The 21942-nt window shown below is 44.6% G+C and overlaps 1 protein-coding gene across 1 annotated transcript in view; it reads right to left on the minus strand.

Annotated features, from left to right (window-relative positions):
* The window catches only part of LOC126412971 (venom carboxylesterase-6-like), a 78006-nt gene that overhangs the window by 31509 nt on the left and 24555 nt on the right, over window positions 1-21942 (minus strand). The window contains exons 4-6 of the mRNA XM_050082862.1: window positions 16172-16357; window positions 11390-11705; window positions 2938-3134 (exon numbers count right to left, since the gene is read on the minus strand). Coding sequence (XP_049938819.1) covers window positions 2938-3134; window positions 11390-11705; window positions 16172-16357 — 699 coding nt within the window. The remainder of the gene's footprint in view (window positions 1-2937; window positions 3135-11389; window positions 11706-16171; window positions 16358-21942) is intronic.

Consider the following 21942-nt stretch of genomic DNA (forward strand, 5'->3'; position numbering starts at 1 on the left):
CATTTGAATGAAGGTTTACTAGAACGAATGACTGCAGAAGTATACGTTGCCATCCTTTGCAAATATGTTCCGAAATAGAGTCTACACAGGCAAGCGGGAATCTTCCTAAATGTGGCAACAGTATTATCTGCCCGTGGTACCTGATGCACCTTTGAGAGATATTTGAATATCGCCCTTTATCACGGTGCTTTACACATCCCTATTGTATACTCTGATTTCCTCAGTTCTCTCCAGAGGCCTGCTGTCAGGGCCGCAACCCTGCTGTCCTGGCCTTTTAGCAGTTCTGTTGCTTCGGACGATCTCAACGTTGCTATACGTAGGGATATTTTATCACACAGATACGAACGCTGGTCAGTCTCGGTGGGAACAAACTTTGGGGGATTAAACCCCCTCCCTATCGTTTGCGTGACTTCCTCTCGCCCATCTCGTTGCAAGCAGGTCACTGTTGAAACTTCCTGGCAGATTAAAACTGTGCGCCGGACCGAGACTCGAACTTGGGACCTTTGCCTTTCGCGGGCAAGTGCTCTAACGACTGAGCTACCCAAGCACGACTCACGTCCCGTCCTCACAGCACTTGCCCGTGAAAGGTAGAAGTCCCGAGTTCGAGTCTCGGTCCGGCGCACAGTTTTAATCTGCCAGGAAGTTTCATATCAGCGCACACTCCGCTGTAGAGTGAAAATTTCATTCTAGGTCACTGTTACTGGACTACGTATAGGTCACTGTCTTTTCAGTCATCGTCATCTGTTAATCGGTGACGCCACACCACTTTGCTGTCACTATAACGAACTACTGACAGTGAGCCACTTCCTAATCCTGTGTCAGATTTGTCTCATCTGAGCTACACGAAGTTTTAGTAGGTACAGCATAGGCGGTAGTGCGCGTTATATTATTTACTCGCCATAACAACGTGGAGAAACAATATTAATTTTCGACTGTAGACCTGGTTGTTCTAGAATCTCTTACCGAACGGCCCGTTAAAAAAAAGGAGGAACGTTATAATTGCTCATTTTACCTTTCCACTACATTTGTTAGTTTGTAACTAGATTTCTAGGCTCAATATTATTATTCATTAAGGTTTCATCCTCCTGCTAATGAGGTTTCGGCACCAATGTGTCATTTGACTTCACTCAACCAAGGAATGAATTCCCTGGAAAATGTCATATTTTAGGTCGGTATTTGGGCGCTTATGAGCTCAGCTGTTTTGCACCCTGAAGCTCCAACAAAAAAACAATCAGCAGTTGAAATGATCATGCAGACTTACAACTGAGTTATTAACTGTCTTCTGATACAGTACTGGAATATTGTCAAGGCGAATAGGAGGCAGTTGCTCGCTGTACCATCAGAATGGAAGCTGTTCTATTAAAATCAGTGTTGAGAACTAATAATTAATAAATTTTTTATGTCATTTATTAAAACCTATCTCCATATTGACTGTGTCTTTTAGAACTGACAGAACTTCATTAGCGTGATAAATACACTACTGGCCATTAAAATTGCTACACCACGAAGATGGCGTCCTACTGACGCGAAATTTAACCGACAGGAAGAAGATGCTGTGATATGCAAATGATTAGCTTTTCAGAGCATTCACACATGCTTGGCGCCAGTGGCGACATCTACAACGTACTGGCATGAGGAAAGTTTCCAACCGATTTCTCATATACAAACAGCAGTTGACTGGCGTTGCCTGGTGAAACGTTGTTGTGATGCCTCGTGTAAGGAGAAGAAACGCGTACCATTTCCGACTTTGATAAAGATCGGATTGTAGCCTATCACGATTGCAGTTTATCGTAACGCGACATTGCTGCTCGCGTTGGTCGAGATCCAATGTCTGTTAGCAGAATATGGAATCGGTGGGTTCAGGAGGGTAATACAGAATGCCGTGCTGGATCCCAACGGCCTCGTATCACTAGCAGTCGAGACGACAGGCATTTTATCCGCATGGCTATAAAGGATCGTGCAGCCACGTCTCGATCCCTGAGTCAACAGATGAGGACGTTTGCAAGACAACAACCATCTGCACGAACAATTCGACGACGTTTGCAGCAGCATGGACTATCAGCTCGGAGACCACGGCTGCTGTTACCCTTGACTCTGCATCACAGGAGCGCCTGCGATGGTGTACTCAACGACGAACCTGGGTGCACGAATGGCAAAACGTCATTTTTTCGGATCAATCCAGGTCCTGTTTACAGCATCACGATGGTCGCATCCGTGTTTGGCGACATCGAGGTGAACGCACATTGGAAGCGTGTGTTCGTCATCGCCATGCTGGCGTATCACCCGGCGTGATGCTATGGGGTGCCACAGGTTACACGTCTCGGTCACCTCTTGTTCGCATTGGCGGCACTTTGAACAGTGGACGTTACATTTCAGATGTGTTGTGACCCGTGGCTCTACCCTTCATTCGATCCCTGCGAAACCCTACATTTCAGCGGGATAATGCACGACCGCATGTTGCAGGTCCTGTAGCGGCCTTTCTGGATACAGAAAATGTTCGACTGCTGCCCTGGCCAGCACATTCTCCAGATCTCTCCCCAATTGAAAACGTCTGGTCAATGGTGGCCGAGCAACTGGCTCGTCACAATACGCCAGTCACTACTCGAACTGTGGTATCGTGTTGAAGATGCATTGGCAGCTGTACCTGTACACGCCATCCAAGCTCTGTTTGACTCAATGCCCAGGCGTAACAGGGCCGTTATTACGGCCAGAGGTGGTTGTTATGGGAAGTGATTTCTCAGGATCTATGCACCCAAATTGCGTGAAAATGTAATTACAGGCTAGTTCTAGTATAATATATTTGTCTAATGAATACTCGTCTATCATCTGCATTTCTTCTTGGTGCAGCAATTTTAATGGCCAGTAGTGTAGCAGATTGTCAATTTAACGAATTAGAAAACTACGGTGGTCAGAGTCGGATGGGCAGGTTCAACTCACGTCGAATCAGCTCGAGCCCGTCCCCGGACGTGAAGCCCGTGATGACGGGGACCTTGTTGAAACGACCTGCCTTCAGGCTTTCGGCCGGCCACTCGGTAACGAAGGCGCCTTCCACGTCCTGTTCAAGCACGGGGAGCCAGGCAAGGTGCTGGATGCGGATCTCCTCCTGCAAAGGCGGCAACGGCAGAATTAGTAGGCTGTAAGAATAAAGGGTACTGGTAGCAGATTACGCAGGGTGTCCCAATTATCTTGATCACGCCGGTAACTTTTTGTCCGGAAGCAAAATAAAAAATGTATCAACCGAATGTTGTTTAGCTGACAGGGGAACATTAACTAGTATGAGTGCGCCTAACGTAACTTTCCGCATTACCGAAAGTATGAACAGCAATACGCCTTTTTAAATAGCATGCTACATCATTTTCGGTAATACACTTTGTTCAGAAACGTATCACAGTGTACCATTCAAGTAAACACGACACTAAAACACTAAAAGAGTTTTAACTTTGGCTCTCCTATATTAGTCCAGTTCTCTATGCTGTAGTCGATAGTAAACAAATGGTAACGCAAGGAAAATGCACACCAGTCATTACCGTTCTGCTAACTTGTATTGTCCATCGATGAGTAACAATTCGACATTGTCTTTCTATTACACAAACCATCAGCTGATGTCAATTGAATGAATGACTAGTGTGCAGTTTACTTGTGTTTCCAGTTGTTTACTGTCAACTCCAAAAGTGGACTAGTTTACCTTGGATACCTTCACCGTGTACTACCATTTTGTGTTACATATATCTAACCAGCATTTGCCTAATAACTTTTTCCATAAATAAAAAGAAAAACGTATTTGAAGGGTTCAAGATAAATGCGATACACCAGAACACCCTGTGTATAGCTAGTTGGATTCAATAATGGCAGACACAGGAGATAGTGTATAGCTCAGTATGATTCACTAATGAATGAAGCACACTGGACTCGCATTCGGAAGGACGACGGTTCAATCCCGCGTCCGGCCATCCGGATTTAGGTTTTCCGTGATTTCCCTAACTCGCTCCAGGCAAATGCCGGGATGGTTCCTTTGAATGGGCACGGCCGACTTCCTTCCGAATCCTTCCCTAATCCTATAAGACCGATAACCTCGCTGTTTGGTCTCTTTCCCCAAACAACCAACCAACCACTAATGAATGAAGCAGACATCAGATTATCTGGAACTAGATAGAATTCGAGAAACAGATAAGGAGTTAGCAGCATGTCTATAACTATGAAGGATTAATCACGCACTGTTTGGAAATTACCCAGAGTGGTACATTCTCCCCAATGACAGAAAAGTGTTTCAAATGGCTCTGAGCACTATCTGAGGTCATCAGTCCCCTAGAACTTAGAACTACTTAAACCTAACTAACCTAAGGACAACACACACATCCATGCCCGAGGCAGGATTCGAACCTGCGACCGTAGCGGTCGCGCGGTTCCAGACTGAAGCGCCTAGAACCCCTCGGCCACTCCGACCGGCCCAATAACAGAAGTCCTTAAGTTTATCTATAACGTATTTGTGTCTTGCCTAGTTGTTTTAGATGCTCTTGACTGCACGACGAGATGTATCTCCTGAAGTAATAAAACTTATCAGTCAGTTAAACGATATTTCATTACGGTATCAGTTTGTTTTCCATTACCTTTTTAGCGCTGGAGGCCTCTACAACTATAGTGCTGAAATAATGCCTTAAGTCCGGATCCGGGATCGAGTTATTATCATAAGATTGAGCGAAGAGTGATGGTCAGTGATCCTGTTGCGAGATAACATCCCAAAGATGTTCGGGCTCACATGCGGTTCCTCTTCGTCGAAATGTCTTGGCTCAAACTCGTCTAGGGTTGAACCGCACATGTCGCATTACACGCCCTGAATTAGACACTTGTGACCCTTTCGTTAAATTGTCTGGCCGATGGCAAGTTTGCGAAATACAAAGTTCACATAACGTAAAATAGCAGTAATAATAATATCGGGAACTAAATTAACAACCCATAAATAATGTAGGCCACACAGTTGCGATTTATTCAGAAAGCAAACTAATAGCGAAAGTGGTCGGATATAAGGTTACTGTTACACTCGAGTGCATATATATTTGACGCAGTTCGATCATTCACAATCTCATTGCGAATAACGAGTCCAATACTCCATCTAGTTAACTACGCGAAAAGTCAAGAGTTCACACCAGGCGCGCGGTTGCTCACAGCTCAGAGACTAAGTCCCGCGATACCACATAACGGCAAATTTTCTAAGTTGTTTCACTTCCTCGCTGCCTAAAGACCAAGTGCCCGCTTTCACGTCTCATTCCGAACTGTACCGTCAAGTGTCTCCAGCCTAACTGTCCGCTTTCGCGTCTGAACCAACACCGTCCCTCTGCCCGTCCCAGGCCGCGTCTCCCGCGCGCCGAACATACTCGCTCAACTGCCAGCGCAGTTCCCTTTCCTGAAGCCGTCCGTCTGATTGGAAACAGCTTATTCTACATTATTTTACATTTTAATATATTTAAATGATCAAAACCTGACCACTTTCAAGTTCTAAATAGAGCAACAATAATATCCATTACATAATAAACGTTTAATTCTTATACAGAAAACCAAAACCATTTCTTTCATAAATTTGAATGCCACGGCCAGTAGCCTTGCACCAATGTGCTTTCTGATAAACAAATAAAGAACAAAAGTAACTATTGTGCAGTATATTTTACAACAAATATTCTATTACTTAATGATTCAATAAGGTTTCATGCTGTTATCGTTCAACCGGTTTAGAGTGCAGGAAATGATGATCTGATGCTTAGATTAAAATGCTGATAATTAAAATTTGCTATATCTTTTAAACAAGTAAAGTTACAGAGTTGATATTTACAACGTTTGTCATTTTAATGATGCGCTTCTATATGAAATGTAGATCGTTAAGACCAAAGCGTTCAGATTTTAGCATTCAGATCTTTGTTACAAAACTTATTAATTTCACTTTAACAATAAATCCTAAAATATTATAGATATGATCAATATTCAAGTTATATTGGGATCACCATGAAAATTTATCGAGAATGGCAGATTGAAATTACTGTGGCTTCATTCCCCGCATTACTATAGAATTAAATAGTTTCCATAAATGTTTCTTTTTATAGCCGATCTTAGGTCCGCCATATTTAACACTGCTACGTCTTCTCTGCCACAAAAGTCTTCTACTGGGTTTCCCTGTGACGTAGGTTCTCATCTGTCTCACTCGCACACTACAGTGCTTAGGCCTCAATAGACAAGAGACGTCCGTGAGTTTCCCCACCTCGTGGTGAATCTGCGCCCTTTGTGGTACGCGGTCCTGGACGACAGGGTTCGTTTCACAGTTCCTGTAGGCTGACTCTTTCGGCCATATATTTAAATGAGAACGCAATGCTCGTTAACTCACACTGTGGAGTGCCAGGGCGGTAATTAAACATTACTCAATTAACAATCATTTATTGGCGAGAGTCTTCTTGCCGGCGTTGCCTAGGAACGACCGTGCTGAATACCGAATCCGCTGCTTGAAAGGTCGAGGTGGCAGGCCCTGACGTTGCCTTTGGTTTGTACCGAGACCTGCAGGAGGGTGTAGCGGCTGTGCGCCTGCGCATCGAAGCGTGGCTGTGGGCGTCGTCAGAGCCTCAGTACCCTCTATGAGTGAAGCTGTGCTTAGGCCTGTTCCCAGAATACTGCATCCCACTGTAGTCGGTTTTCGAGATGGCGCGAAGGCAAAAAACCCAGTAGCAACACGAAGGACAGCCTGAGTGACGGTCCCAGCACACAGCCGGCAAGGCGGTATTAATGCTGCCCCGGTTGCGGCGACATAGGCACCCAGTGCCCAAGTTGGACAGTTTGTAGATGGGCAGGTCGGTTCTTCATCAACGGAAGATCGGTCAGGCCCCCAACCTCTGTCAGTGCTGTTATAACCGGAATGACTGCGGCTTGCCGTTCAGAAGTTTCTTCCACTGTCAGATGGCTGTGGACTTGTATCTGTGGGCTTCAGATTAGCGGCACCTTGCAGATACTTGTTGAATTCATCAGAGCATTCTGCAACTTACAGAGCTGGTCTGGCATTGGTATCGGTGATGAAGAAGGAATAGCCTTTCTCTGAGAATAAGCTTGAGGAGGGCAGAGATTGTATAGCAGGGGATGACATAGTTCCCCTGCCCTCCCTCTCCACCCCCACCACCCCTATACTGGGAACAGTATGCTCTCATTTTCGGAGCCTATCAACACTCTCAGTTGCTCTAGTGTTTCATTTCAGAGTTTGAGGGTGTTTGCCTCCTGAAAGGTGTTATTATGAATCTATAGGTGAAGTTACTGTATTTATCGTCATTACAGTAGAGCGTTCTGTCTGTTCCGCACTGTTTTCAAAGTGCTGAATCAGTTATTCTTGGCTTCCCTCTCACATAGTCTGGTGAAACGAGCTCCCAGCTTGTTTGTACTTTGGACCATCCGTGTTGACATTCGGCTATGACGCTGTTTCATAGCCGGCAGACGTTCCCCGCTTAGTGATGCCTCAGTCAGCTTCTGACAAAATTTTATTCCTGCAGTTATTTATTATACTCTGTGCATCGCTTCCTTTTATTATGCGGTTGATTCGCCATGGTTTCATGATGATTACATACGGATCAATATCAACTCTTTGTGTTACTAGTGAACGTGTGGTTTTTGATAATACATTTAATGCTCGTTCATTGTTTAAAAATTCCTATCTACCATATAAATATCACCACATTTTTCTTGCAATCAACACAAACATCTACACTGAAATGATAGAAAGAAACTACGATACTATTCGCAACTTGCCTTGGGACACCACAGGACTCTTTCAGTGAGATGAACCTTTCTGGTAGTCGTTAATGTCAAATTGCCCGCATCTCATTAATCCTATCTTTCAAGCATCCTTTCTTTCAAGCAACTGATATAAGGCAAATGATTAAGATTTATTGGAAATCCACTCTTCCACCACTTCGTTATCAATAATTTACTCAGATCTTCGTTCACCGAAAGAAATGAGATTTGATAATTTTTTTGTATTATTTATAATCAACTGGTTCCAAATTACATGGACATGACGAAACCTTTGAGGACAATGAGACTTACCTCCATTAAACAGTATCACCAGTCCTGTCTTAGTTTTCGTTACTAGCAAAAGAAGAAACGTCCTGTCAATGAAGAGATCATTACAGATGGAGGAAAGTTCTAGTTGCGCTAGAATAGGGAACGATTCAGGATTTGCCTGAACCAGTTTAAGGAAACCACATGCCCGTAAGGTTTGTTGTGGAGACATGAGATTCAGTGACAGCGTTATTTTATAAACAGCTTGTAGTCGAGCAGTTTCTTGTTTCATGATAACGAGCAGCGACATTTATAAATAGAAAGAATTTTTTGAAGGTGTACAAAAGTTTCAATGTGTGAGAACAGTATCTGATAGCATATGACCCAGCGATTGGGCGTGTCAGTTAAAAGGGAAAGATATAGCTGCAAGAGATAATTAAGCACACGTTCTTAATGTATCATGAAACTTCAGTAATATAAGAGCACACGAGGAAACTTCTCACAAGAATCCTTTATTCGGTATCTGTTGTATTCTCACAGAATTTCGCTGACAAACATTTCAGATTATAAAGTGTACCATTCATACACCCTATAAGTAACTTTAAATGTTTATTTCATTTCGTATCGCATTTTAATACACTCCTGGAAATTGAAATAAGAACACCGCGAATTCATTGTCCCAGGAAGGGGAAACTTTATTGACACATTCCTGGGGTCAGATACATCACATGATCACACTGACAGAACCACAGGCACATAGACACAGGCAACAGAGCATGCACAATGTCGGCACTGGTACAGTGTATATCCACCTTTCGCAGCAATGCAGGCTGCTATTCTCCCATGGAGACGATCGTAGAGATGCTGGATGTAGTCTTGTGGAACGGCTTGCCATGCCATTTCCACCTGGCGCCTCAGTTGGACCAGCGTTCGTGCTGAACGTGCAGACCGCGTGAGACGACGCTACATCCAGTCCCAAACATGCTCAATGGGGGACAGATCCGGAGATCTTGCTGGCCAGGGTAGTTGACTGACACCTTCTAGAGCACGTTGGGTGGCACGGGATACATGCGGACGTGCATTGTCCTGTTGGAACAGCAAGTTCCCTTGCCGGTCTAGGAATGGTAGAACGATGGGTTCGATGGCGGTTTGGATGTACTGTGCACTATTCAGTGTCCCCTCGACGATCACCAGTGGTGTACGGCCAGTGTAGGAGATCGCTCCCCACACCATGATGACGGGTGTTGGCCCTGTGTGCCTCGGTCGTATGCAGTCCTGATTGTGGTGCTCACCTGCACGGCGCCAAACACGCATACGACCATCATTGGCACCAAGGCAGAAGCGACTCTCATCGCTGAAGACGACACGTCTCCATTCGTCCCTCCATTCACGCCTGTCACGACACCACTGGAGGCGGGCTGCACGATGTTGGGGCGTGAGCGGAAGACGGCCTAACGGTGTGCGGGACCGTAGCCCAGCTTCATGGAGACGGTTGCGAATGGTCCTCGCCGATACCCCAGGAGCAACAGTGTCCCTAATTTGCTGGGAAGTGGCGGTGCGGTCCCCTACGGCACTGCGTAGGATCCTACGGTTTTGGCGTGCATCCGTGCGTCGCTGCGGTCCGGTCCCAGGTCGACGGGCACGTGCACCTTCCGCCGACCACTGGCGACAACATCGATGTACTGTGGAGACCTCACGCCCCACGTGTTGAGCAATTCGGCGGTACGTCCACCCGGCCTCCCGCATGCCCACTATACGCCTTCGCTCAAAGTCCGTCAACTGCACATACGGTTCACGTCCACGCTGTCGCGGCATGCTACCAGTGTTAAAGACTGCGATGGAGCTCCGTATGCCACGGCAAACTGGCTGACACTGACGGCGGCGGTGCACAAATGCTGCGCAGCTAGCGCCATTCGACGGCCAACACCGCGGTTCCTGGTGTGTCCGCTGTGCCGTGCGTGTGATCATTGCTTGTACAGCCCTCTCGCAGTGTCCGGAGCAAATATGGTGGGTCTGACACACCGGTGTCAATGTGTTCTTTTTTCCATTTCCAGGAGTGTATATATCTACTCCTATGATAAATTTTTCTGGCACAGCGCAGTGCAATGCTGGCCGCTAGATTTGTCATGTATGAAAAGAAACAACTGATTTTTCTTTACGATAATTGGGATGACCATGAATTGCAGAAATTAGTAAATTCTTTAAATTCAAATGAATGATTGTCAAAAAGGTTAATTTTATAAAAAAAGATTATTATTAAAAGAAACAAACCATTCATCGCTCCCCACGACCGGTCCCGCCAACTCCATACACCTGACTGCTCGCCACTACTTACTCCTACTGACACTGCTCTGACCGCAGCCAACACTGCTCTCTGCTCTGAGATTCTCTTATAGCTTACATATCGCAGGCAGCGCGTGAGCAATCCATCGAAATTACATCTCGAGTGCGCTAGCAATAAATTCCTTAGTCATGGACCTCTTACACATTGTAAATAGAGCACAAACTTATATTCGGTAACGGATTCGGTCATGTCCTTTTCAAAACAACATTTCCCACATTTGCTTTAATAAACTTAGGAAACGACAGTCAAGGTAAAACTGGATCGCCAGAGAAGGATTTTAACTGCTGTCCTGAATGGGAGCTCAGTCTCTTAACTACTATGTCATATCGCTCAGTCTGCTGTCACTTACTATCCAAAACAAAATATCCTGTGTAATTTACAATTCCTTTCAGTTACTTAATGATGATACCTACAAATCTTTTCGGTATGTGAGTAGTTCTGTCTGTCATCTTTGTAGTGCAGATAAAAGCAAAGCTGTTGTCAACCGGAATGTGGTTTGAACACCATAGTGCATACTATTGTATGTGGTATACCCTCGTCTTCCTCCAAATTCTGAACTTATTTTCCTGGCCTTTTATAGGGGAGTCTGCAGTTTCATGTGGAACCCGAAGCACGATACAACTTGGCATCTTTCACACTGACAAATCATTGCCGCAATTGAAAGAAGTGATGTGAGTGACCGAAAGAATTTCGAGAGTCGAATAAGGGATTGAAGACCAGGCCTTTGATTTGCAGCCTGGCTCTTATCTACTACGCCATCCCGACACGCTAGCCGGTGTGGCCAAGCGGTTCTAGGCGCTTCAGTCTGGCACCGCGTGACCGCTACGGTCGCAGGTTCGAATCCTGCCTCGGGCATGGATGTGTGTGATGTCCTTAGGTTAGTTAGGTTTAAGTAGTTCTAAGTTCTAGGGGACTGATGACCTCAGATGTTAAGTCCCATAGTGCTCAGAGCCATTTGAACCATTTGAACCATCCCGACACACTGTCACTGTGCACCTGTGCCTCTGACGAAGATACACTGACCTGAGTATATAGTCCATCATGTTCTTTAAGGGGTTGTCTGGCACCTTCATATAGCTGGATAATAGTCCTCGTAGTGGTCGATACGGCTGCTTATTGTACAAATCTGCTGGAGTTACCTCTGGAGTGATGATGTCGTCATCGTGAGATACGAGATCCTGTGGGTCAACCGTCAGGAGGAAGTCTCGCAGCTCCTGAGTGTTGTTCGCAGTAAAACCCAGGACCTCTGCCAGACGGAACGCCTTGGCCGCAGGGTCGGCCATTATTCCCCATGGGCTGGCTGCCTCTCCACTATGGATTATGGCACCACGGAAGAGGCCTGTGAGGAAAACAAACATACTGCTACCACGTGTTCCGGTCGGACTGTGAAATCAACCAACAAATGCTACTTCGGTGGCAGCCATATTCTGTAGCGGCCTGCATCATGTAATATGGAGTAATTATACAGTCCGACGAACTTTCCAAAAAATCGGTACAGATAAAAGGCCAAGAACAACGTAAAAATGATACAGTATGTGAAAGACAGAACCTCAGTTTTTTAAATGGTTATAATTAACGTTTTATGTGTTCACGCTTCGTCACGTGGAACATCCAATTGTAGTCCAATTCAGCCCATACCCGAATCAGTATATCAGGAGTGAAGGTAAAAACAGCTGCTGTGCCACAAGTGTTAGAGGTCCAGTGATAGAGGTGGAAACCCTTATGAAAAATCTCTAGGTGTCAACTCTGACGACTATGGTTAGCCACTCGAGTAGTACTGCCAGCAATGCGGCCTACTCAGTGACGTATCGAAGTCTCATTCAGGTGATCTCGTGCACAATTGTGAAAATGTGGAGAGGCGCTATCTTGCTGAAAAATGAAATCGCTGCTATTAGTTTCAAGTTGTGTCATGAGCCATGATCGCAACATGTCGAGATAGGCGACACCACTCTCCCAGTGAAGAAAAATGGTCCGTAGACTGTCTTGTAGGACGTGGCAGAGCTTTCTGGGACTTAACAGTTTCACGTTCTTCACATGGTCCACTGTCTATTCCGACATGCCCGATCGTTTCGCATCTCACGAACAACCATCCTTCTCCAATTTCCTGTATCATTGCAACAATGCTATTGTGAAGTGGTGGTTTCTTGTGAAACTCGCCATGGAAAGCTCTTTGCATACTCACTACCGTTTGGCAATGGGTAAATGCGGTCATACAAAATGCTTTCTTCGCCTTCTTCGCTGCCATTTTGTGCAACATCGGTCGGTGGCACCGTTTCTGGCTATTTGCAAGTTAACTTGGGAATACCACATTCAAAAGAAACTCTCAGAGTTTGTTCATCACTGATTGTATTGTTCGTTAGCTATGTTTAGCCATTTACCTATACTGATTTTTTAAAATATTTGGTGGACTTTATAAGTAAACTGTGACTCTTGAGAGATATATGGGGTGGCCAAACCGCTTGTCATTACTATGTATGTCTTACATAGACCAAGAACGTGAAATGGAAAGTAGAAAGACAAACTGTTAAGATACTAAGTGCAAGCTCATGCTTTCCATGTATCCATTAAGTGTTGCCATTGTGTACTTGGACTCGTTTCGAAGTTATTCTCCTATGCTGGAAGACGATAAATAGAGAAATGAATGATGAAGATGTACAACACTGTTAGCAAAACAGAAGGGTATCATAAAGTGTTATTTAGTCTCTGAGTTAGAAATATTATGTCTCCTCGTACATTTTCCTTTGCGCCTATGATTATTGTGACGTCACTGTATACAGGGTGGTCCATTGATCGTGACCGGGCCAAATATCTCACGAAATAAGCGTCAAACGAAAAACTACAAAGACGAAACTTGTCTAGCTTGAAGGGGGAAACCAAATGGCGCTATGGTTGGCCCGCTAGATGGCGCAGCCATAGGTCAAACGGATATCAACTTCGTTTTTTTTTATATAGCAGCCCCCATTTGTATTACATATTCGTGTAGTACGTAAAGAAATATGAATGTTTTAGTTGAATCACATTTTTCGCTTTGTGATAGATGGCGCTGTAATAGTCACGAACATATGGTTCACAATTTTAGACCAACAGTTGCTAACAGGTAGGTTTTCTAAATTAAAATACAGAACGTAGGTATGTTTGAACATTTTATTTCGGTTGTTCCAATGTGATACATGTACCTTTGTGAACTTATCGTTTCTGAGAACGCATGCTGTTACAGCGTGATTACCTGTAAATACTACATTAATGCAATAAATGCCCAAAATGATGTATGTGAACCTCAGTGCATTTGGCAATACTTGTAACGACATTCCTCTCAACAGCGAGTAGTTCGCCTTCCGTAATGTTCGCGCATGCATTGACAATGCGCTGACGCATGTTGTCAGGCGTTGTCGGTGGATCACGATAGCAAATATCCTTCAACTTTCCCCACAGAAAGAAATCCGGGGACGTCAGATCCGGCGAACGTGCGTGCCATGGTATGGTCTTTAGACGACCAATCCACCTGTCATGAAATATGCTATTCAATACCGCTTCAACCGCACGCGACTATGTGCCGGACATCCATGATAGTGGAAGTACGTCGTCATTCTGTCATGCAGTGAAACATTTTGTAGTAACATCTGTAGAACATTACGCAGGAAATCAGCATACATTGCACCATTTAGATTACCATCGATAAAATGGGGGCCAATTATCCTTCCTCCCATAATGCCGCACCATACACTAACCCGCCAAGGTCGCTGATATTCCACTTGTCGCAGCCGTTGTGGATTTTCCGTTGCCCAATAGCGCGTATTATGCCGGTTTACGTTACCGCTGTTGGTGAATGACGCTTCGTCGCTAAATAGAACGCGTGCAAAAAAATCTGTCATCGTCCCATAATTTCTCTTGTGCCCAGTGGCAGAACTGTATACGACGTTCAAAGTCTTCGCCATGCAATTCCTGGTGGATAGAAATATGGGACAGGTACAATCCATGTTGATGTAGCATTCTCAACACCGACGTTTTTGAGGTTCCCGATTCCTGCGCAATTTGTCTGCTGCTGATGTGCGAATTAGCCGAGACAGCAGCTAAAACACCTGCTTGGGCATCATCATTTATTCCAGGTCGTGGTCGACGTCACACTTGTGGCTGAACACTTCCTGTTTCTTTAAATAACGTAACTATCCGGCGAACGGTGCGGACACTTGGATGATGTCGTCCAGGATACCGAGCAGCATACATAGCACACGCCCGTTGGTAATTTTGATCACAATAGCCATACATCAACACGATATCGACCTTTTCCGCAATTGGTAAACGGTCCATTTTAACACGGGTAATGTATCGTGAAGCATATACCGTCCGCACTGGCGGAATGTTACGTGATACCACGTACTTATACGTTTGTGACTATTACAGCGGCATCTATCACAAAGCGAAAAAAGTGATCCAGCTAAAACATTCATATTTCTTTACGCTCTACACGAATATGTAATAAAAAAATGGGGGTTCTTATTGAAGAAAACGCAGTTGATATCCGTTTGACCTATGGCAGCGCCATCTAGCGGGCCAATCATAGCGCCATCTGGTTTCCCCCTTCAAGCTAGCTGTTTCGTTCTTTGTAGTTTTTTCGTGTGACGCTTATTTCGTGAGATATTTGGCCCTATCACTATCAATGGACCACCCTGTATATTCATTGAGGACAGCTGTCGTGACTGTATTTATACATCTACTGAAATAAGAATGGTATATGAGATGAGAGTACTGTGCCAAGGGTATTGTGCCTTAAGGGATCAAATGGAACTTTCAGCATTTACAAAGCAAATGAAAAACGAAATACGAAATCAAAGATTCCCTCAATTCTGTGACGTCTGCGCTAAGGAATTCTGCATGTCTGCTGTTGCTTGGGGAAAAGCAGATCTTTTCTGAAAAATTCGAGAGTGCACTGCAAGTAAAAAGTCTAAGGTAAGAACAAACACAGTGTAGTGATTTCACTAACAATGGTAGTAGGAATTGAAAGGTGAGTTGCTAGAGTATCTGATCGTAGTATGCACGTACATCGCCTACAGAATAATCCTTCCTAGCTTTAGCATTTTACATAACAACTAAGTAATGATATGCCGGCATCAGAATTTATTGTATGATAGTGATATGTATTTAATACTACTATGGTTTATATGCCAACCTATGGAAGAAGAAGCTAGGTTTTCTATGTCTGTGTAAGCCCCCTGGTAAAAATTGAGATAGTCTGTAGAAACCGAGCCCTAGATCTTTTAATTACTAGCTGACAATAGCAACAACTGGATGAGACGAACAATATGAGTAGCACTTTTGAGACTTCGGTTTTAATTTCGGCGGACAGGCATCCTGCACTCACCAGTGCCACATTAGCGAAACTGTTTTGCTAGTGCATAGATTTAGAAACTGGTTATATAAACATGTTAACATATTAAGCAACCGTTGGATACCAGACTACTGATTGGGAGAATGTAACTAAAATTTTCTAACGTGAAAAGACCCTTTCTCCCTTGAGTTTGATACATTTATGGAGACTTCAGCATTGTATTCTTCTGAACGCAGAGAATAAATTTGGAGAAGAGAACACAAACCCGGTATACTTTAAAGACCTAAATGGCGACCTGCTTAGTGTCACTCAGTGTGCTACTCTTTCGAAATTATTTAGTCGGGTGAAGTGATTTCATGCACCGATTTGCGGCGAGAGGCGATAGCTTTGCCACCATGATAAATGCTGACCAAAATTGAGTTTCCTTAGTGACATCCAAAAGTGTACCACTGTTGTATGAAATGGTTTTATGCACCAACCTGCAGTGAGAGGTGACAGTACCAGGTGCGAGACAGAGCAGCCTCCAGAGCTCTCACCACCGATGGTCACCTGGTTAGGATCCCCACCGAAGGCAGCGATATTCTGTTGTATCCACTGCAGGGACATCACCATGTCCTTCATGCCGGCATTCCCAGGGATCACCTCGTCACCAGTGCTCAGCAAGCCTGCAAAGTGCACCATAGTGCAACCATTAAAAAAATGAGATCGTCAGATCCAGCATTTTACATCAAAGCATACCAAAAAAAAAAAAAATGGTTCAAATGGCTCTGAGCACTATGGGACTCAACTGCTGTGGTCATAAGTCCCCTAGAACTTATAACTACTTAAACCTAACTAAACTAAGGACATCACACACATCCATGCCCGAGGCAGGATTCGAACCTTGCGACCGTAGCGGTTGTGCGGTTTCAAACCGTAGCGCCTTTAACCGCTCGGCCACTCTGGCCGGCAAAGCATACCAAATCCCCTTGAACTTTTATGGCAAGAAGTACCAGATCCCCCTGCACTGAGCCATCTGTGGCATTTTTTTCTATGAAGCAAATAATATAGAGCGTATTCGATTGTTTTGTGACAATTATTCGTCTGAAAACAAAAATTATTGTATTTTGTTTCCGTTCTGTGTGATGCCTGACAAAATGGATTTCAGATCGAGTGGTTCTTCCCTGTATATGGTCATTTATAGAGGTCTGCAGTTAGGTCTTTTGGTATTGTAGAAAAGAAACCCTGATAACTTCAAACTGTAATGCTCCCAGAAGAACACCATAATGTATTTGAGACAGTAGGAACACTTTACTCCCTAAGTTCTGGTTTTTCCTCAAACAGTTGGTAAGAAATCAGTCAACTAAAAAAAAACTTCAAAATTAATGAAGCTGAACGTCTCACTGGTCGTCATCCGTCAGCACTGGTTGGTCTGCATGCTACATACGCAATGACACCAAAGTGTAAACACAAAATGTTCAGAGACAGGGTAAGGTGTGGTCGTATTTTGCCTCAAGTAAACAAACAACAAGCAAAGAAAAATGACTTTCTGCCATGGGGTATGAATTGAACCAAATCCCTTTCTAAAAATGTTTGTGATAGAGGATACTGAAGTATTATTAGTTAATGAGGATGGAGACAGTGACAAGATAGACATTCTTAATGATGACTGATGTTTTGCAGCAAATAACAGTAGTACTAGAAACAATTAGTTCCTATACTATAATCATTATTGAGATAGTACCTGTTAACAATTCTTACAATTCTGTAAGACTTGAAGTAACTACCATTCTAGAAGGTCCTGTAGAGAATTAATATATGACAAGTTATGCTCTAAGTAAGAGAAAGATAAAGTTATGTTCTAAAGTTTTGATTGATAAACATGTCCTCCAAAGTCATTTGCAACAAATGACACAAAATATATTAGTATGGAGTGTTATTTGTTCATGAAGCGTAGTTTGTACACTTTGAAAATATTTTTTATGACTAAAAGTACCAATAACAAAATTAAATTCCCAATAACTGTAGAATAATAATGAGAAATATTTTAAATTTTTCTAAAAGATGTATTAGTGAGTCCCAGACAAGTTGCATATCAACTATGGTTTGTGCATATCGACTATGGTTTGCATATGAGAACCATTGTGGCTACAGGAAATTTTTCTGCTATACTGAAAAATTTGTCCAGTTTGGTACCATTTGGAAACGAGCAATTATTTATATATATATATGTGTATGTGTGTATGCACATTCCACATCTCCTTCCAAACCACTGGATGGGATTTCAACCAAATATGGCACACGTATTACTGATTGTCTGGAAAGAAACATTGTTGGGGTAACCACCATCTGGTTCCCATTGGGGTGGGAGTAGGGTAAAAAAAGCGTTGTAATGCCTGATATCTATGTGTACCATAGGCATATGCAGGCAAGTGTGAATTAGGAAACACTATAAGGAACTCAGCTACTACCACAAAACAAGTAACTGAAATGCCGCATTGAACGAATGGATTCGTTGTTCAGACAATTAACACAAAATATCGCTGTAGAGGTACCTTAGAACCTGCTACAAGTCTACCTTCAATGGCCTGAATTCATCTTTGCACAGAATTCAGTGACTGCCTCGAGACGGCGAAATAAATGGATCACATGTTCGGAGCTGTTGACGTCAGGCAGCTAATACAGCTCCGTGTCCAGTGGAGCACAACTACCAGACTCTTCTGTGCTTCACAGACAACTCTTGCTGCCACTGTACCCCGTTCTGCCTGGCTACAATTTAGCACTTCTCTGTGGTTATTCCTCCTGTTTTACTTGGCGACTGACTGGAATTTTCTTGGTGAATCTTTAGCGTAGCTGTCTATCACGTTTAGTCAAAGCACAGGCTGGTTTTGAGAACTGTCTGTTTATTTTAGAGTTATGCAAAGAGCAGTGAAATAAATCAGTTATGTCCCTCTGACTACGTTTTTTTCCAAAACCAACTGCGGGAGTAATCAAGGAACAAATGTCATCAAACAGATCATGAAATATTCGTAAGTTGGCGATATGAGTCACTGATAGTCTGGAGGAAAATAAGTGAACATGAAACAGGTCATCCATACCGAAATGGCTCTCATCTGAAGCAGCATAGATTAACTTTTTTTTTTTTTTTAATTGTAATTTCATTTCCCTTCCCTGTACGGGCAGGGGAGGGCTGGCAACGCCACAGTCCACCACTCTTCATTCAATTGGCTTTACAAAAGTACAGAAGGGTGATTACATAAAAAGGGGGGATAAAAAGGGGTACATAAAAACCACAGTAAACGGAAATGATGGGAGTTAAAATATACGCGAAGATGGGAACGTACAATGGGGGACAGTTAAAAAGTCGACATAAAGTTAAAAGAACACAGCTGGCAACTGAAAGTGCACTTAAAAACGTGGAGGCAAACACAAGTTAAAAGTCGGTCACAGGATAAAAATCACACAGAGCAAGACACTTAAAAAACACTGGAAACCACAGAGTACTCATGAAGAATAAAAAAAAACCTCTGGTAGGGACCTGCTGAGGGACTGGACAGGAGAGGAAAAGAGGGGAGGAGGTGCAGTGGGGAGGGGGCGGCTGGGAGGGGTGGGAGGAAGAGGGAAAAAACGGGGCAGGAGGCATGCCGAGAGGCAGGAGATGGGTAGGGTGGGAGATGAAGAGGGAAGACAAGGCAAAAGGGAGTGCAGAGACACTGAAGGCGAGCACAGGAGAAGGAGGGAGTGTAGGAGGGGGAAAGCCACTCAGGAGAAGGGAGGGGGTGGAGAGGGAGCCCTGAGGAGGAGGCAGGAGGAAGGTGGGCTTAGAGTTGGTAGGAGGGACAGACATCAGGGCGAAGTTTATCATCTGGGAGGGGTAGGTGCTGGAAGTTTTGTTGGGAAAGGAGATGAAGGGTGTGGAGATGGGACACAGTAAAGGCACAGCAGTGGGCTGGGGGTGGAGAGGAAGGGGGACACAAGGGTTGGGGGGTATCAAGTCGGTGTGCAATATACGAGGTGCGGATGTGTTCAAAGAAAGGGAGAAGGTGGGGGAAAGGGATGAGATCATAGAGGATGCGCATTGGGGACGGAAGGCAGATACAGAAGGCGAGGTGGAGCGCTTGGCGTTCCGGGATTTGGAAGGCTTTATAGAACCTGGGATAGGCGGAAATCCAAGCAATGTTGGCATACCGAAAGATGGGGCAGATCAAGGATTTGTAGGTGTGAAGGCTGGTGGAAGGATGCAGTTCCCATGTCCAGGCAGACAGGAGTTTCAGGAGGTGGAGTCTGTTGTGAGCTTTGTGTATGATTGTAAGGAGATGTGGAGTCCAGAAGAGGTGGTGGTCGAGGGTGAGAACAAGGTATTTGAGAGTAGGAGTGAGCTGGATAGGATGGCCATAAATGGTTTAGTAGAAATCATAGAGACGAAAGGAATGGGTGGTGTGGCCTATGATGAACGCTTGGGTCTTGGAGGGGTTGTTATGAAGGAAACCACTGGTTGCTCCAAGTGCTGAACTGGTCAAGGTGGGTTTGCAGGGTATGTTAGGACCCTTGAAGGGTAAGAGAAAGCGCTAGGAACGCGATGCCATCAGCAAATTGGAGGCGATGAACAGGTGGTGGACGTTTGAGCATATCAGCCATGCACAGGAGATAGAGAGGGGAAAGGACGGAGCCTTGGAACATGACGGCGGAGGGATAGAATGTATGGGAGTTGCAATTGTGGATAGTGACATAGGAGAACAACGGGAGAGGAAGGAAGCAACGAGATGGACGAAATTGATAGGGAGAGCATAGATCTGGGGTTTGAAGGGGAGCCCGGGATGCCAGAGATGGTCGTAGGCGTGTTCTGGAGGTCAAGGGAAACAAAGATAGTGGAGCAATGGGAGCTAAGTTGGAGGGAAAGAAGATTGGTAAGGTTAAGGAGCTGGTCGTTGGCTGAGAAGGAAGGCCAGAAGCTACACTGGGTAAGGGGAAGGAGGTGGTGTTGGTTAAGGTGGCGTGAATATGGCAGGAGAGGATGGTCTCGAAGACCTTACTGAACGTGGAGGTAAGGCAGATGGGACGATAGGAAGAGGTACCAGAGGGAGGTTTTCTGGGCTTAGGGAACAGCAGGATATGGGAAGTCTTCCACAGGTTGGGGTACAAGCCAGTGGAGAGGAGGACAGTGTACAGATTAGCAAGGAAAGCCAGGGAGGATGGGGGGGATGGGGATTCCTTGAGGTGACGGTAGGTGACGCCATCATGACCAGCAGCGGTGTTGCATTTGGAGCAGAGGACGAGTGTGATGCCATGTGCAGTGATGGGAGTGTTGGTGTCTGAGGGGGCTGACTGATCCAAGTACTGAAAGCTAGGGGCGAGTGGTGGGACAGAGGTATCAGTCCAGTCAAGGATGTTGGGGAAGAGGGAGTAGTCAAAGTGGGGATTGTCAGGAATGGAGAAGACCTCGGAGAGGGTGGGAAGCGATGTGGTTAGCCTTACTGAGGTTGTAAGGAAAGGGGCGATTGTTGTGGAGGATAGGGTAATGCGGGGTAGGATGGCTACCAGTAAGGCGGTGGAAGGATGCTGACCAGTACTTGGAGGAGTTGACAGGGAGGGTGGAGTTGAGGCATGTGCATGACTGGTGCCAGTCAGGTTAAGTTGGTGGAACACTAATTTTTGTAAAAGCTCTGGAAGACCGTCGTCTTTCTCTACCAAGAAACAAATTGAGACTGTACTGATCACTTCCGAAAAGACTGGCATACGTCCAGCAAAACATGATCTGTTTTCTTATTATCCTTCATGTGTTTTCACATTAACCATACAGACGCCGCTTGAATATAGGTGACACAGATGGCAGCACTCTATGGCACACAAAGAATGCTAGCGGCAGCGTCGAGACTGAGGACTGATTTTGATTGTAGAAATGGCGTTCCCCCACTGCAAGAACAGTGATTATTCATTCATTTTCTCTACTTGTGTTGTGTAGCACCCCAATCGGTTTAATGCCCTGACGATACACGAATCTGTGTACAGGGTGTATTATAATTCGTAGCGAAAACTCACATTCGAAGTGACTATTAACGTTACACTTTATCAGTTGATCGAGGTGTTCCACGTGTCATCATCACATTTGAATGCAATACTACTCTGGAATTTGCAGTGAATGAAGAATTATTTCATACACCCCGGCATTATTTCGCAAATCTTGCCAAGACTGTACAACTTGTAGCTCCAGTTCTTCAGCTATGTCGACGGGAGTGCTGTACACTTAACTTTTCGGGTGACATCAGACAGA

This window comes from Schistocerca serialis, chromosome 7 (genome assembly GCF_023864345.2).
Source record: "Schistocerca serialis cubense isolate TAMUIC-IGC-003099 chromosome 7, iqSchSeri2.2, whole genome shotgun sequence".
NCBI lineage: Eukaryota > Metazoa > Arthropoda > Insecta > Orthoptera > Acrididae > Schistocerca > Schistocerca serialis.